Source organism: Oncorhynchus kisutch, linkage group LG8 (genome assembly GCF_002021735.2).
Source record: "Oncorhynchus kisutch isolate 150728-3 linkage group LG8, Okis_V2, whole genome shotgun sequence".
Taxonomy (NCBI): Eukaryota; Metazoa; Chordata; class Actinopteri; order Salmoniformes; family Salmonidae; genus Oncorhynchus; species Oncorhynchus kisutch.
The window spans coordinates 55,443,103-55,460,564 of NC_034181.2; the positions used below are offsets into that span (position 1 = coordinate 55,443,103).

A 17,462-nucleotide genomic window follows, 5' to 3' on the forward strand; every position below is an offset into this window, starting at 1 on the left:
AGAGCGAGCAAGAGAGAAAGAGTCTCACTTGTCCCTTGGCCATGAGGTAGGCTGCTATGGGCATGTGTTGGAAGAGGATTGCCAGATGCAGGCTGCGGTAGCCCTCCCCGTCAGCCACAGATGGGTCGGCTCCGTACCGCAGCAGCTGGATCACCATGGAGAGGTGGCCTTGCCTGTACACAGACAACCATACATAAAGTCACCAAACCAAATATTGGCACCCTTACTTCTTCAATGGAGCTAAATGTTCAGCTTTTTTCTTCTTTTCAAAAGTGGATGAATTACTATGTTAACCCTGTAAGCACCTACAACTTACCACAATGAGATAAATAGAGCACCACGGTACGAGTCACAATACCCATAAAACCTTGCAGTCGACCATTCATTTTTCCCCATAGGGGATTTTTAGAGACACTTAAAATAAGGGCCGAGTTTCGTGTAGGCTCACCCTGGCGTGACGTTTCGATAACCGTGCAAAATCTCTCTAGGACGAGGTGACTTATCAATATATTACGCCTGTATTTACCCCCCAAAAATGAAATGCTGATTGGCTACTAATGTGGTTATCAAAAAGTCACGCCGGGGTAAGCCTACACGAAACACAGCCCTTATATTAAGCGCTTCTAAAGTCCCATATGGGGAAAATGAATGGTTGGGAAAACTAATTGGAACAATTTCCCTGTTTGGCTCTATTACACAGTAAATGAGATCACTTGCCTCCGACCAAATTCATTTGAAAAATTCAGTCCAGGCCATTTTTTACTTTGAAGTGAAAAATAATCATTTCAGTTTATTGTCTTGGTCGTAATGAAGTCGTAAATCAAACAAATACACTTGTGAACGTCGCAAGTTTTCTATTTAAACTTATCCGAGAAGAAATAGTAAATCATATAAGGGTGCCAATATATTTGACCGAAACTGTAATGGTGGATAGAGAGCGAGAGAGGGGTGACCTTGCCTACCAACAAAGCAATTACCTTATGGCCCAATGCAGGGGTGTGGAATTCAGGTCACCACCTAGTTGGTCTATGACAGCCCCTTTGGATATATAATACCTATGAAAAAAAAGAGTATTGAAAGGACATGTTAAAAATACACCTACCAATGTCTTTGCACAGGAATATTTACGCTTAGCATGGGCTCCTCTTTGGGAATGACGTACGATTGTTGTTTGTAAGAAAAAAAAAATCAAAATCTAAAACTACAGTCCTAACCAAATGAAATAGTATTGGTCACATACAACAGTTAGAATACAGTATAGACATATTAGATGAGTAATGCAAGATATGTAAACATCATTAAAGTGACTAGTGTTCCATTTATTAAAGTGGCCAATGATTTCAAGTCTGTATGCCTGTAGGCGGCAGCCTCTCTGTGCTAGTGATGGATATTTAACAGTCTGATGGCCTTGAGATAGAAGCTGTGCTGCACAACCAGACACGTGTTTGATGTAGAGCCCTTACTTGACCACCTCTGCGTGGTTGTTGATGGCTGCCCAGTGTAGGAGGGAGACATTCTCCTTGTCAGGCTGCCTCACATTGTAACCAGCCTCCATCAGTTCCTTACATCGGTCCAGGATACCAAACCTAGAATCCAAGCACGGGGGTAAAAGATATTGAAAATCGATTCACTCGCACAAAGAAAACATCTTTCTGTCCATCTCTGGAAGGTGTACTGGAATATAAACATGAATCAAAAGGAGAACCTTTTGAACAATAAACAAGGTTACCATTTTTCCAACTTGACAGAAAGCTACAACAGTATCTAGTCCTGCTCATAAATTGATGTCATGGCTTTTCTGCATTTGGTCAGAAAAGTTATGCTAGTTATTATCATGCATGACTACAATTACATGGTCTGGTTGGAGAACAGAGATGTTGAGTTTGAGAGAGAAGTTGCTGGAGAGATTTGGTTGGTAGAGCATGGCGCTTCCAACGCCAGGGTTGTGGGTTCGATTCCCATGGGGGACCAGTATGACAATGTATACACTCACTACTGTAAGTACACCAGAAAAATGTAGCTGTTTTATTCTGATTTAGATGAGAATTACATTGATAAGGCATACATCTATCCCTTTTCCCTGTGCCATCCAAATGTTGTTAGCTAGCTGGCCAGGTAAATTGACTAAAGTAGGTCGTTTGTTATCAAACCAGAAACTCGTGGCTCGCTAGTAGTTTACAATGGCTTATAAAATGTGCGCCAATTCGCGTAGAAAGGGAAGATGGTACAGTTGCTCTGGTAATATAGAACAACACGTTTGAGTGGTTTGGGCTAGAAAGAAAAAAAAAATCTGTTAAATTATATAAAAGCGCAAGCATGACTGTCACGGTGCTCCGTTTTTCCTCTTTGGCAGTGGAATTTAGAGACTGCGTGACAGCGAAGTCAGACTGGCCCGTTTGTTCTTACAGGCAAACTAAAAAAAAAGTATCCACTTCGCACAACCGCTCCAATAATTAAGCAAATGGAACAGAAACCCCATCACTCTGCACACCGCAGCTTGTCATCACGGCTAAATAACATTTTAAAACTGATGGAGGAGCGCAGAAACAACGGACGGAGAGAAGCAGCTGAGTAGCCAGTGTGATTAGGGATGAAGCTGGCTTGCTCACAGCTGTCACACGTGACAGCTGATGGAGAACTCATTCTGAATGACATCACGCTCTGAACTCGGTTTGATATTCTATTTGTAGGACGCATAAGGTTGTTATGATTTTATAATTTTGATACGAGAAACACACCATAATTTGTTGGTATCAAGGGGATTCGATTAAGCCGGCCCGGGTAGGCATAGTTCGCACCGAGTGAAAAGTGATTGCATTCGTTTTGGAACTGGGCTACCTGCCATGAGCTGGGTGCCCGGTTCGACGGCAAAGTCGGCTTAAAACAAAAGTGATGTAGGTTAAGCACTAGGATTCTGTGTTGTCACATGCAAAAGTGATTGCTTTTGATAAAAACACCATCTGCCTTCCCAATAAAAACTACACTATGTTTCAGGCGCAGAAATAAAAGATTGCAGAAATGTTCCATACGCACAATTACCTTTACCCAAATCCAGATAGCAGATGTTCTGAAAGAGCTGCAAAACCTGGACCCGTACAAATCAGCTGGGCTTGACAATCTGGACCCTCTATTTCTGAAACTACCCGCCGCCATTGTCGCAACCCCTATTACCAGCCTGTTCAACCTCTCTTTCATATCGTCCGAGATCCCCAAGGATTGGAAAGCTGCCGCAGTCATCCCCCTCTTCAAAAGGGGGAGACACCCTGGACCCAAACTGTTACAGACCTATATCCATCCTGCCCTGCCTATCTAAGGTCTTCGAAAGCCAAGTCAACAAACAGGTCACTGACCATCTCGAATCCCACCGTACCTTCTCCGCTGTGCAATCTGGTTTCCGAGCCGGTCACGGGTGCACCTCAGCCACACTCAAGGTACTAAACGATATCATAACCGCCATCGATAAAAGACAGTACTGTGCAGCAGTCTTCATCGACCTGGCCAAGGCTTTCGACTCTGTCAATCACCATATTCTTATCGGCAGACTCAGTAGCCTCGGTTTTTCGGATGACTGCCTTGCCTGGTTCACCAATGACTTTGCAGACAGAGTTCAGTGTGTCAAATCGGAGGGCATGCTGTCCGGTCCTCTGGTAGTCTCTATGGGGGTGCCACAGGGTTCAATCCTCGGGCCGACTCTTTTCTCTGTATATATCAATGACGTTGCTCTTGCTGCGGGCGATTCCCTGATCCACCTCTACGCAGACGACACCATTCTATATACTTCCAGCCCGTCCTTGGACACTGTGCTATCTAACCTCCAAACGAGCTTCAATGCCATACAACACTCCTTCCGTGGCCTCCAACTGCTCTTAAACGCTAGTAAAACCAAATGCATGCTTTTCAACCATTCGCTGCCTGCACCCGCATGCCTGACCAGCATCACCACCCTGTATGGTTCCGACCTTGAATATGTGGACATCTATAAGTACCTAGGTGTCTGGCTAGACTGTAAACTCTCCTTCCAGACTCATATCAAACATCTCCAATCGAAAATCAAATCAAGAGTAGGCTTTCTATTCCGCAACAAAGCCTCCTTCACTCACGCCGCCAAACTTACCCTAGTAAAACTGACTGACTATCCTACCGATCCTCGACTTCGGCGATGTCATCTACAAAATTGCTTCCAACACTCTACTCAGCAAACTGGATGCAGTTTATCACAGTGCCATCCGTTTTGTCACTAAAGCACCTTATACCACCCACCACTGCGACTTGTATGCTCTAGTTGGCTGGCCCTCGCTACATATTCGTCGCCAGACCCACTGGCTTCAGGTCATCTACAAGTCCATGCTAGGTAAAGCTCCGCCTTATCTCAGTTCACTGGTCACGATGACAACACCCATCCGTAGCACGCGCTCCAGCAGGTGTATCTCACTGATCATACCTAAAGCCAACACCTCATTTGGCCGCCTTTCGTTCCAGTTCTCTGCTGCCTGTGACTGGATCGAATTGCAAAAAATAAAAATAAAATAAAAATTCGCTGAAGTTGGAGAATTATCTCCCTCACCAACTTCAAACATCTGCTATCTGAGCAGCTAACCGATCGCTGCAGCTGTACATAGACTATCGGTAAATAGCCCACCCATTTTTACCTACCTCATCCCCATACTGTTTTTATTTATTTACTTTTCTGCTCTTTTGCACACCAATATCTCTACCTGTAAATGACCATCTGATCATTTATCACTCCAGTGTTAATCTGCAAAATTGTAATTATTCGCCTACCTCCTCATGCCTTTTGCACACAATGTATATAGACTCCCCTTTTTTCTACTGTGTTATTGACTTGTTAATTGTTTACTCCATGTGTAACTCTGTTCACACTGCTATGCTTTATCTTGGCCAGGTCGTAGTTGCAAATGAGAACTTGTTCTCAACTAGCCTACCTGGTTAAATAAAGGTGAAATAAAATAAATAAATGTAAAAAACTTCAGGCACAACTGTGTTTACATCCCCGTTAGTGAGCATTTCTCCTTTGCCGAGATAATCCAGTCACCTGACAGGTGTGGCATATCAAGAATCTGATTAAACCGCATGATGATTACACGACTGCCACTAAAAAGGTGCAGTTTTGTCAAACAAAGTTGAGGGAGCGTGCAATTGGCATGCTGACTGCAGGAATGTCCACCAGACCTGTTGCCAGAGATTTAAATGTTAATTTATCTACCATAAGCCACCCCCAACAACATTTTAGAGAATTTGGTATAAGCTACGGACCACATTTTTTCGATGGCAATTTGAATGCACAAAGATACTGTGACGAGATCCTGAGGCCCATTGTCGTGCCATTCACCTCATGTTTCAACATGATAATGCACGACCCCATGTCAGAAGGATCTGTTCCTGGAATTCCTGGAAGCTGAAAATGTCCTAGTTCTTCCATGGCCCGGATACTCACCAGACATGTCACCCATTGAGCATGTTTGGGATGCTCTGGATTGACGTGTACGACAGCGTGAACCAGTTGGCGCCAATATCCAGCAACTTCACAGCCATTGAAGAGTGGGACAACATTCCACAGGCCACAATCAACAGCCTGATCAACTCTATGCGAAGGAGATGTCGGCTCTTTCAACTTATTTTGTTAACTTAAGTCAGTAATACCCAGAGCACGCAGGACCCTCTACCGATGAACTGAAAACGAGAAAGAGTCGCTCTTGGCGAGCTTATTAGAGCGGTCTTTTGTGACAGACTTATAAACGTCCCTTAAAACAATGTTTGTTGATTGTTAGTTATACAATTATTTCTTGATACATTTCAAACGAGATCTAGTTGTGGGCGCAAACGGACTAGATTGTGAACGACTCTTCACGGAATGCATTACTTGATAGCCATGAGGGTGATAAGTAGCCTGACTCCTCCAGCCCAACTCAAAAAACGTTTTAAAAAATGTATGCACGAACCAATGTCCGGTAGTGAATGACGTCAACGCTGTTTATTTTTCCTTGCGTCTGCGCGAGCTGGTAAAGTGAGCGCATAAATTGCAAAGAAAAGACAGTTTGTGCATTGTCATGTCCGGAATTGTGACATGTATAGTTAACTGTCTATTTAGTGTTGAAAAGTTTAGTTGCCAATAATACATATTTGAAAACAATAACTTTACGCCTACCTCTGATTTCGAGCACAGCCATATAGCCTACAGGCTACGTCTGGGAAACTCCGTTCAAGAGAGAAAACTGTTATGTAGAAAGAACGAGACTAGCTAAATTCTTTGTAACCAGCTAGGGTGTATTAGCTACAACTCTCCTCCTTACAACCTGAGCCAACATAACAGAAGGCAGTTAAGGTGGCTCTGTAGGACATATAAAGGTGAGTCCAAAGGAACACACAACAATCATTCAAAAGGGCTGCATAGCAAACAACTGTTTATTATGGATTCGTATGAGAATTAAGTTGGCAAACGCTACGCAGTGTATGTGAATTGATGCTCTACTCTCACACCAAAATTGACTCTGCTGACGATTTCGGCTTCACGCTAAGTTCTTCCGCTGCCGTTGTTCGTCACATACTTCTCATTGTGGAGAACAAACTAACGTCCGTGGGCGTGGCGTAGCGTTTGGCCGGAGCAAGGAGTCTGGGGCTGCGGTCCAAGTGCAAAGTAGAAAGGCCTTGGCTCTAAACCCTCAGCCCTTGAACCCTCAACCACCTCCCCGGATATTGTGGTAAATGCTCTACAACAAAGTTTTGTGTCCAACAAGCTTTCTCTGCCCTTAACACCTCCAAAACAAAGGTAATGTGGTTTGGAAGAAGAAGAATGCCCCTCTCCCCACGGGTGTGATTACTACCTCTGAGGGTTGAGAGCTTGAGGTAGTCACCTCATACAAGTACTTTGGAGTATGGCTAGATGGTACACTGTCCCTTTCTCAGCACAATCTAGACTTGGATTCATTTATCCTAATTGCTCCTCTTTCACCCCAGCTGCCAAACTAACCCTGATTCAGGTGACCATCCTACCAATGCTAGATTACGGAGAAGTAATTTATAGATCGGCAGGTAAGGGTGCTCTCGAACGGCAAGAAGTTCATTACCCTTCGCCCATCAGATTAGCCACAAATGCTCCTTATAGGACACATCACTGCACTCTATACTCCTCTAAACTGGTCATCTCTGTAAACTGTCACAAGACCCACTGGTTGATGCTTATTTATAAAAGCCTCTTAGGCCTCACTGCCCCTTAACTGAGATATTTACTGCAGCCCTCATCCTCCACATTCAACACCCGTTCTGCCAATCACATTCTGTTAAAAGGTCCCCAAAGCACACACATCCCTGGGTCGCTAGTCTTTTCAGTTCGCTGCAGCTAGCGACTGGAACGAGCTGCAACAAACACCCAAACTGGACCCATTTTATCTCCATCTCTTGATTCAAAGACTCAAAATCATGGACACTCTTACTGGCAGTTGTGGCTGCTTTGCGTGATGTACTGTTGCCTCTACCTTCTTGCCCTTTGTCTGTGCCCAATAATGTTTGTACCATATTTTGTGCTGCTACCATCTTGTGTTGTCATGTGTCGTTGCCTTGCTTTGTTGTGGTCTTAGGTCTCGTTATGTAGTGTTGTCTCGTCCTGGTGTGTGTTTTGTCCTATATTTATATATTTTTAATCCCAGCCTGTCCCCACAGGAGGCCTTTTGGAAGGCTGTCATTGTAAATGAGAAATTTGTTATTAACTGACTTGCCTAGTTAAAAAGGTTCAATCAAAAAAAATACATTTTACATCGTAATCTGAGTGTACCTTAAAATGTCCCTTGACCAAGCGAGGGTGATTGCCTCTCCAATGTCCTTGATGGAAATCTTGAAGTTGAGCCTATAAAAACAACTTTTAAAAACTAAAAGCTATTGATGTACCTAGCAAGCACTCAGGTAGCTAGCTATAGTTACCCTAGATTTATAGTTTGGTAATTTATTCCAATACATTTCTGAATTCCCCCAAAATAAGTTTATGAAGCTAGCTATCTATGTTTTATAGGCTCCTCACAAGGAGTCTGAGTCACATTGGCAAACGAATGATGCTCAACGCTAAAATCAATGTCATCTATGTACACTGCTCAAAAAAAAATAAAGGGAACACTAAAATAACACATTCTAGATCTGAATGAATGAAATATTCTTATTAAATACTTTTCTTCACATAGTTGAATGTGCTGACAACAAAATCACACAGATGATCAATGGAAATCAAATGTATCAACCCATGGAGGTCTGGATTTGGAGTCACACTCAAAATTAAAGTGGAAAACCACACTACAGGCTGATCCAACTTTGATGTAATGTCCTTAAAACAAGTAAAAATGAGGCTAAGTAGTGTGTGTGGCCTCCACGTGCCTGTATGACCTCCCTACAACGCCTGGGCATGCTCCTGATGAGGTGGCGGATGGTCTCCTGAGGTCTGGGGAACGGGCGGGCCAGTTCATAGCATCAATGCCTTCCTCTTGCAGGAACTGCTGACACACTCCAGCCACATGAGGTCTAGCATTGTCTTGCATTAGGAGGAACCCAGGAGGAAACCAGGGCCAACCGCACCAGCATATGGTCTCACAAGGGGTCTGAGGATCTCATCTCGGTACCTAATGGCAGTCAGACTACCTCTGGCGAGCACATGGAGGGCTGTGCGGCCCCCCAAAGAAATGCCACCCCACACCATGACTGACCCACCGCCAAACCGGTCATGCTGGAGGATGTTGCAGGCAGCAGAACGTTCTCCACGGCGTCTCCAGACTCTGTCACGTGCTCAGTGTGAACCTGCGGAGAGCACAGGGCGCCAGTGGCGAATTTGCCAATCTTGGTGTTCTCTGGCAAATGCCAAACGTCCTGCACGGTGTTGGGCTGTAAGCACAACCCCCACCTGTGGATGTCGGGCCCTCATACCACCCTCATGGAGTCTGTTTCTGACCGTTTGAGCAGACACATGCACATTTGTGGCCTGCAGTATTTTGCAGGGCTCTGGCAGTGCTCCTCCTTGCACAAAGGCGGTCCTGCTGCTGGGTTGTTGCCCTCCTACGGCCTTCTCCACGTCTCCTGATGTACTGGCCTGTCTCCTGGTAGCGTCTCCATGCTCTGGACACTACGCTGACAGACGCAGCAAACCTTTTTTTCTTATTTTTCCTTTTGAATTTTACCCCTTTTTCTCCCCAATTTCGCAGTCTCCAATTGTTGTAGTAGCTACTATCTTGTCTCATCGCTACAACTCCCGTACGGGCTCGGGAGAGACGAAGGTTGAAAGTCATGCGTCCTCCGATACACAACCCAACCAACACAGGGCGCATCCAACCCGGAAGCCAGCTGCATCAATGTGTCGGAGCACCTGGCAACCTTGGTTAGCGCGCACTGCGCCTGGCCCGCCAAAGGAGTCGCTGGTGCGTGATGAGACAAGGACATCCCTACCGACCAATCCCTCCCTAACCCGGACGACGCTAGGCCAATTGTGCGTCGCCCCACGGACCTCCCGGTCACGGCCGGTTACGACCAGAGTCCCTGGGCACAAACCCAGGGACTCTGATTGCACAGCTGGCGCTGCAGTACAGTGCCCTTAACCAATGCGCCACCCGGGAGGCCCTAACAGCAAACCTTCTTTCCACAGCTCGCATTGATGTGCCATCCTGGATGAGCTGCACTACCTGAGCCACTTGTGTGGGTTGTAGACTCCGTCTCATGCTACCACTAGAGTGAAAGTACCGCCAGCATTCAAAAGTGACCAAAACATCAGCCAGGAAGCATAGGAACTGAGAAGTGGTCTGTGGTCCCCACCTGCAGAACCACTCCTTTATTGGGGGTGTCTTGCTAATTGCCCATAATTTCCACCTGTTGTCTATTCCATTTGCACAACAGCACGTGACATTTATTATCAATCAGTGTTGCTTCCTAAGTGGACAGTTTGATTTCACAGAAGTGTGATTGACTTGGAGTTACATTGTGTTGTTTAAGTGTTCCCTTTATTTTTTTGAGCAGTGTATATTTTTTTGCTAGCTAGCAAGCAAGCAAGCTAGCGTTGTAAGTTTGTCTCACATGCCAAATATGAAGCAGTGTTGATAAAATGACACTTCGCGGCCAACGGAGTTTGACACGCAACTACAATTTGCATTGAATTGTGGGTCATATCAACCCAGCAAATGATTAAATTACATTTTATTGGTCACATGTGACCCAATTCAGGAAACTAGGTGTATGTCGCAAGTCACGACTTCACAGGAGCGCCGTTTGAATGTACTTTTAAAAGAAAATGTGAACTTTTATGTGCCTTAATACCAAACTGTTGGCCATCTGTAAATACAAATAAAGTTGTTAAATTACAAGCCTAGTTGGTTTAGCAAAAGAAAAAAGGTAGGAACCTTCCCGCTAGCCATGAGAAAATGAGTGGGCTGGACATGCTGAGAGAGGAATTTCAGATTGATACACCAAAGACCATCAGCTTCATCACAGTCCACACCAAGTTTGCCCCCGGCTGGTGCGTCGGCCTAATCAAGCAGCACTTCAGAAAGACTGGAGTGAACACTTTGAGATTGCTGGTGTTGTGAAGGAGAGCACTGTGACAGGGGTCAACATCCCACAGCTGATTGGACTGGAGGATGGTAAGGTGCTGGTGGAAAGCTATGGCTGGCAACAACACCTGATTCCGTACTTCAGGCCGCTGCCACAGATCAAGCAGTACCAGCACATCAGATGAATATAATTTTCATTGCATTGTATGACGTTCTTCTTACCTACTTTGGGAGGTAAATTGATGTTGTGCAGGGTAGTAAATGTCTTCAGATTTATTTTATTTTATTCCCTGTTTTACAGCTTCTGGGGTCTATTGTTGACATACTGCAACAATCTCATGTGACCGTATCAAGTGTCCACCACATAAATATGCCGCATGTATCTGTTTATGTATCGTACATGTGCACCTCACTCCAGGTTTCAACTCAGGTTGCATGGCCTTATCACAATGTTTGTAAATTGGACCACCACTTAAGATGGCAAGCAAACTGCTTCTGGTTTAGACAGGGATTCCTCAGAGGGAAAGTGGCTAGCAAGAGGGCTGCGGGGGTAACGAAGGCAGAGGGGGTAAAAATAACGGGATTAGACCAAAGCCCCACAAATGATTCGTTCTCGAGTTAGAGTTAGTTGAGCAGAGGCTGTGCATATTTTGGTTCTACAAAGCTGTGTCCATCATACCATGCAATAATCAATTAATTGCAGTCATTCTTGCACCATTCAATCAATTATCAGTTCTAAACCAGTGGCGGCTCCTCAGAGGAAGGGGAGAACCATCTTCCTCAGCGAATTTCTTCAATCTATATTTTTTAGATTAAACTATAAATATACTCACATCAAATAATTGATTAAAACACACGGTTTTGCAATGAAGGGCTACAGAAGCCTCAACAGCACTCTGTAGGGTGGTACCATGGGGAGAGAGCAAGCTATATTTCATAGTATTTTTCCCCCCCTCACTTTCATTTACTTAGCTAGCGAATGCAGCCAGCTAGTTTAGCCTACTCAAACAGTCGAGATTTATATCATTTAAAAGCTTACAAACAAGATTGTCAAACTATTTTACAATTTCTTAAATTAGACATTTACCTCAATGTCAGTTGTAGTATCCAAAAATGTGTGAACTTATAACGTATTCAGACCAAGACTTTCTCCACATTACAGCCTTATTACAAAATGGATTAAATACAAATTCTCATGTGTGTAGATGAGGAAAAAAATACAATTTAATCCATTTTAGAATAATAATACACATTTTGTTGTGATACAGCCTGATTTGAAATTGTATGTATTTTTTTTCTCTTTCACCCAATTTATTTCACCCACTACACACAATACCCCACAATGACAAAGTGCAAACATATTTTTAGTCACACCCCTGACTCAATACTTTGTAGAAACACCTTTAGCAGCGATTACATCTGAGTATTTCCGGGTAAGTCGAAGAGCTTTTCTCACCTGGATTGTGCAACTTTTCCCCTATATTCTTCTCAAAATTCTGTCAAAATGGTTGTTGATCATTGCTAGACAACCATTTTCAGGTCTTGCCATAGATTTAAGTCAAAACTAACTCAGTCACTCAGGAACATTCACTGTCTTCTTGGTAAGTAGGCAACTGCAGCGTAGATTTGGCCTAGTGTTTTAGTCCTGCTGAAAGGTCAATTCATCTCCCAATGTCTGGTGGAAAGCAGACTGAACCAGGTTTTCCTCTAGTATTTTGCCTGTACTTAGCACCATACCATTTCATCCTGAAAAACTTTGGTCCTTAACTATTACAAGCATACCCATAATATGATGCAGCCACCACTATGCTTAAAAATATGGAGAGTGGTACTCAGTAATGTATTGGATTTGTCCCAAACATTTATTTTCATTTAGGACAAAAAGATAATTGCTTTGCTACATGTTTTGCAGTATTACTTTAGTGCCTTGTTGCAAACAGGATGCATGTTTTGGAATATTTGTATTCTGTACAGGCTTCCTTCTTTTTACTCTGTCAATTAGGTTAGTATTGTAGAGTAACTACAATCTTGTTGATCCATACTCAGTTCTCCTATCACAGCCATTAAGCGCTATAACTGTTTTAAAGTCACAGCCTCATGGTGAAATCTCAGAGCGGTTTCCATCCACTCCCAAAACTGAGTTAGGAAGAACACCTGTATCTTCGTAGTGAATGGGTGTATTGACACACCATCCAAAGTGTAATTAATAACTTCACCATACTCAAAGGGATATTCAATGTCTGCTTTTTATTTTTACCCATCTACCAATAGGTTCCCTTCTTTGCGAGGCATTGGAAAACCTCCCTGGTCTCTATGGTTGAATCAGTGTTTCAATTTCACTCCTCGACTGGTACAGAGATGAGGTAGTCATTCATGTTAAACCCTATTATTGCACACAGAGCGAGCCCATGGAACTTATGTGTCCTGTTCAATGACTACAGCTCAGTTGAACACCATAGTGCCCTCAAAGCTCATCACTTAACTAAGGAACCTGGGACTAATTGCCTCCCAACTGGATCCTGCGCTTCCTAATGGGCCGACCCCCAGGTGGTAAGAGTAAGCAACAACACATCTGCCAAGCTGATCCTTAACATGGGGTCCCTCAGGGGTGCGTGCTTAGTCCCCTCCTGTACTCCCTGTTCACCCACGACTGCGTGGCCAAGCACGATTCCAACACCATCATTAAGTTTGCCGACGACAACAGTGGTAGGCCTGATCACCAACAATGATGAGACAGCCTATAGGGAGGAGGTCAGAGACCTGGCAGTGTGGTGCCAGGTCAACAACCTCTATTTCAACGTGATCAAGACAAAAGGAGCTGATCGTGAACTACAGGAAAAGGAGGGCTGAACAGGCCCCCATTAACATCAATGGGGCTGTAGTGGAGCAGGTCGAGAGCTTAAAGTTCCTTGGTGTCCACATCACCAAAAAATTATCACGGTCCAAACACACCAAGAGTAGTAAAGAGGGCACAGCAACGCCTATTCCCCCTCAGGAGACTGAAAAGATTTGGCATGGGTCCTCAGATCCTCAAACGGTTCTACAGCTAGACCATCAAGAGCATGCCGACTGGTTGCGTCACCGCCTGGTATAGCAACTGCTCGGCATCCGACTGCAAGGCGCTACAGAGGGTAGTGGGTACAGCCCATTACGTCACTGGGGCCAAGCTTCCTGCCATCCAGGACCTCTATACTAGGCAGCATCAGAGGAAGAACCTAAAAATTGTCAAAGACTCCAGCCACCCTAGGCAGACTGCCGTGCGGTAGCAGAGCGAACAAATGGTACCGGAGCGCCAAGTCTAGGTCCAAAATGCTCCTTAAACAGCTTCTACCCTCAAGCCATAAAACAGCTGAACAGTTTATTAAATGGCTACCCAGACTATTTGCATTGATCCCCCACTACTCACAGCAGTTTATTATCTATGCAGTCACTTTACTCCCTACCTACACATACATATTACCTCAATTACTTTGACTCTGTACCGGTACCCCCTGTATATAGCTTCAATACCGTAATTTCTGGACTATTAAGCGCACCTGAATATAACCCACTGAATTAAAAAAATATGTATTTTGTACATAAATAACCGCACGTCTATAAGCCGCAGGTGCCTACCGGTACATTGAAACAAATGAACTTTACACAGCCTTTAAACGAAACACGGCTTGTAACAAAAATAAAAAAAAATAGCAGTAAACAGTAACCTACCAAGAAAGTCATTGGTCACTATCTTCCTCCTCCTGTGCACTGAAACCACTGAAGTCATCTCCTTCGGTGTCGGAGTTGAATAGCCTCAGAATTGCTTCATCCGATGTTGGATCGTTTTCATTGTCGCTCTCGTCACTTTCATCCGGAGGCAAATTCCCCGCTGAGCTCATGCTGCCCTCTTCAACATGCAGCAGTCCAGCCTTTCGAAACCCGTTGATGATAGTGGACTTTTTTGACAATGCTCCACGCTGTCAGGACCCACTGGCATACTTGACCATAAGTTGCTCTTCGCATGCGGCCCGTTTTAGTGAAGGATTTCTCCCCACTTGTCATTCAAGCCTCCCACTGAACAAGGAGCGCCACCTTGATGGGAAGTTTGAGCGCTTGATTTACGTCACATTATGTGACGGTGCTCAGGTTTTTTGGCGGCATGAATCTTGTGAAAGCGGGAAAAATCCATAAATTAGCCGCGTCATTGTATAAGCCGCGAGGTTCAAAGCCTGGGAAAAAAGTAGCGGTTTATAGTCCGGAAATTACGGTAAATGTTAGTGTTTTTTTCTTTTTATTACTTTATTTAGTTTTTATTTTCTTAACTTTTATTTTTCTTACAAAAATGTAGTTGTAAGCATTTCAGAGTAAAGTCTACACCCGTTGTAAAGCACTTTTTTTTATTTTTTTTATACTCCTGCGCTTATTTAGGCTTGCCATAACAAAAGGGGTTGAATACTGAATCAAGACATTTCAGCTCTTCATTTGTTATTAATTTGTACAAAATTATAAAAAGACAATTCCACTGACATTATGGGGTATTGTGTGTAGGCCAGTGACAAAAAAATCTCAATGTAATTCATTTTAAATTCAGGCTGTAACCCCAAAAATGTTTTTAAAAAGTCAAGGGGTATGAATACTTTCTGAAGGCACTGTAGACGGGAGGGCATGCAGGCTGTCGCCAATTTATTAACGCGTAATTTTCCTAAATGAGTCATGGAAACACTTCAACCACTCCATTTTCATTCAACATTGTAGTTTTTTTTTGTAGATGTGAAGAAATTACAGTCAACTGTTTTAATCAACAAAGTCAATTTCCTGCTAGGATGCATTTCCATTCATCACATCTATGCGAGCTTTCTAAATGTCAACAAAAAAAATGTGCACTGCACAAGTTAATGGAAACAGCTAATGATTGAAATGACAACCCACCCTGTATTCAAGAGCATGCGTCTCAACCGATGGCGGGCACAACACACAAACCACAGATGAGGTGTTTAAGCATGTTCACACATTTTTATATAATTTATCTTAAGGTTAATGGCACAATTGTTAATTTATTTGGTCATTTATTTTAAAATAATGACAGCCCTGTTTGTAGACTTTAAAATTATAATCAGACTATATTTTCCAGTGATGAAGACATGGATGTCTCATGGTATGGTGGGGTATGCAAAATGGGTAAACTTTGAGCACCTTGATCTCTGGAATGTTTTGGCATTCAGGGCTAAAAAGTATGTTTCTGACCACTTCTTCCATGGGCAAACATGTATGGTAAGTTATGTTTTAAATAAAAAACAAAAGGTATGCTGTAAAAAAAATTATTGAATTAAAAATGGATTTCCCCCATAGTTAATCCCGCACTTCCTCCAATGCATATAAGTGTTCTGTGGGTTATTACACAGATGTGAAGTAAACTGAGGAAAAATGAAGTTAGCTGAGGCAAGCGGGTGGTAATGTTAGTTTGCCAACTTAAATGCTGACGTAGTTAGCTAGCTAAAGTCAGCTAGATAGCTAATATCAGGTAGCTAACGTTAATAACTTTCATGTGTAATTTGCGCTATTGAAACATACATAACTGTATGCATCATTTCGAATACAGGTTGCATTCCAAAATTCCCAGTAAGGAAACACGTTTGTTGTGTGGAGTGCGTGATGACACAACCACCAGAGAAGGTAGTGATCACACAGGGAGAAGATCTGTTTGTGCGCGCCACCCCACCGCCCAAATTTGAAGGATTCACGTGGATGAATAACGACGGAAGAGTGACCTGTTCACATCCCTGAAAGCTATTCAGTCCTCTGAATTGCCATTTAGCCTGAAGGCAAAGTAGTAAGCATAACAATCTGATCCCTACTGCTTTATGGATCTCCAGAGGGGGATTTCAAATGAAAATCTATTACCCATAAAGTGCACTAATTCTGACCTGAGGTTTGGAGCTGGGAGCACAACAATTGTAATGTGTGGCCATTAATAGGGCTTCGTATGAGACACAACAGAGGTGAATCTTACTGTGTTGCCTTGACAATGTCCCAGCTGCTGCTGTCATCCATATGCGAACGTTTCTTGGGCTGCTGAGTGGGGTCTATCATCTGGCCAGCTCTTGGCCCAAACTGGCCATGGAAAGCAGGCATGAATCCGTGTGCCATCCTACTGCCGTGATCCCCGAATCCATGCACCGCAGGCACATGCGAGTGACCCCCGTGGCCATGGCAACTGTCATGGTTGTGACCCTGTAAAAAACACAAAAAGAGAGAATGGGCACATTATCAACTATGGATGGAAATTCTCAATTCTGGTGAGTTTGCCTGACTTGCAAATAGATGGTATGCAGTGATTGACATTAAGGGTTGGCCTACTGCCTGGGGAAATTGAACTGAGCAGTCACGTAAATTGAGCCTGCTCTGAGGTTGACCCATTGGGCAGGTGATAAAACGACAAAATCGTGAAAACATCCAAACTGCAAAGAATTCCAGTAGCCTGATCTTTCGGGTTCCTCCCTATTGTTTACGTGAAAGACAGACAATTTATGGCATTAAGGCAATACCATGGTAACCAAATTACAGTGAGACTCAAAAAAATATTATGCCAAATAAACATTAATCTCAGAATACGCTCCGAATTAAGATTCAATGATGTTTGCAGAATGAAATGGGGCGTCAGCTGTGACATGACACATTAACTTTGAAAATAAATCTATTTTGGTTATTTAACTACAGTAAGTGAAGTGGATTTACACTTTGTAACGGAATTGCGGTAACGGAATTTAATCATGGGTCCCTGATCTGTACTCCACAGAAATGCTTAATTATGTCACTCTTCATGGTAATGTATCCTAAATAGGTACACAAAAAAAAAAAAAGTAGAAATATGCAATATCCTCCTTTGCATACGTGGGTATTATTCTACACACTAGTAATTCAAAAATGATTACATTTATTTAACTAGGCAAG

The 17,462-nt window shown here is 43.4% G+C and overlaps 1 protein-coding gene across 1 annotated transcript in view; it reads right to left on the reverse strand.

The window, feature by feature from the left end:
- Positions 1-17,462, reverse strand: part of LOC109895552 (palmitoyltransferase ZDHHC13-like) — a 31,214-nt gene that overhangs the window by 6,494 nt on the left and 7,258 nt on the right. The window contains exons 2-5 of the mRNA XM_020489323.2: positions 16,522-16,742; positions 1,464-1,586; positions 978-1,055; positions 29-173 (exon numbers count right to left, since the gene is read on the reverse strand). Coding sequence (XP_020344912.1) covers positions 29-173; positions 978-1,055; positions 1,464-1,586; positions 16,522-16,742 — 567 coding nt within the window. The remainder of the gene's footprint in view (positions 1-28; positions 174-977; positions 1,056-1,463; positions 1,587-16,521; positions 16,743-17,462) is intronic.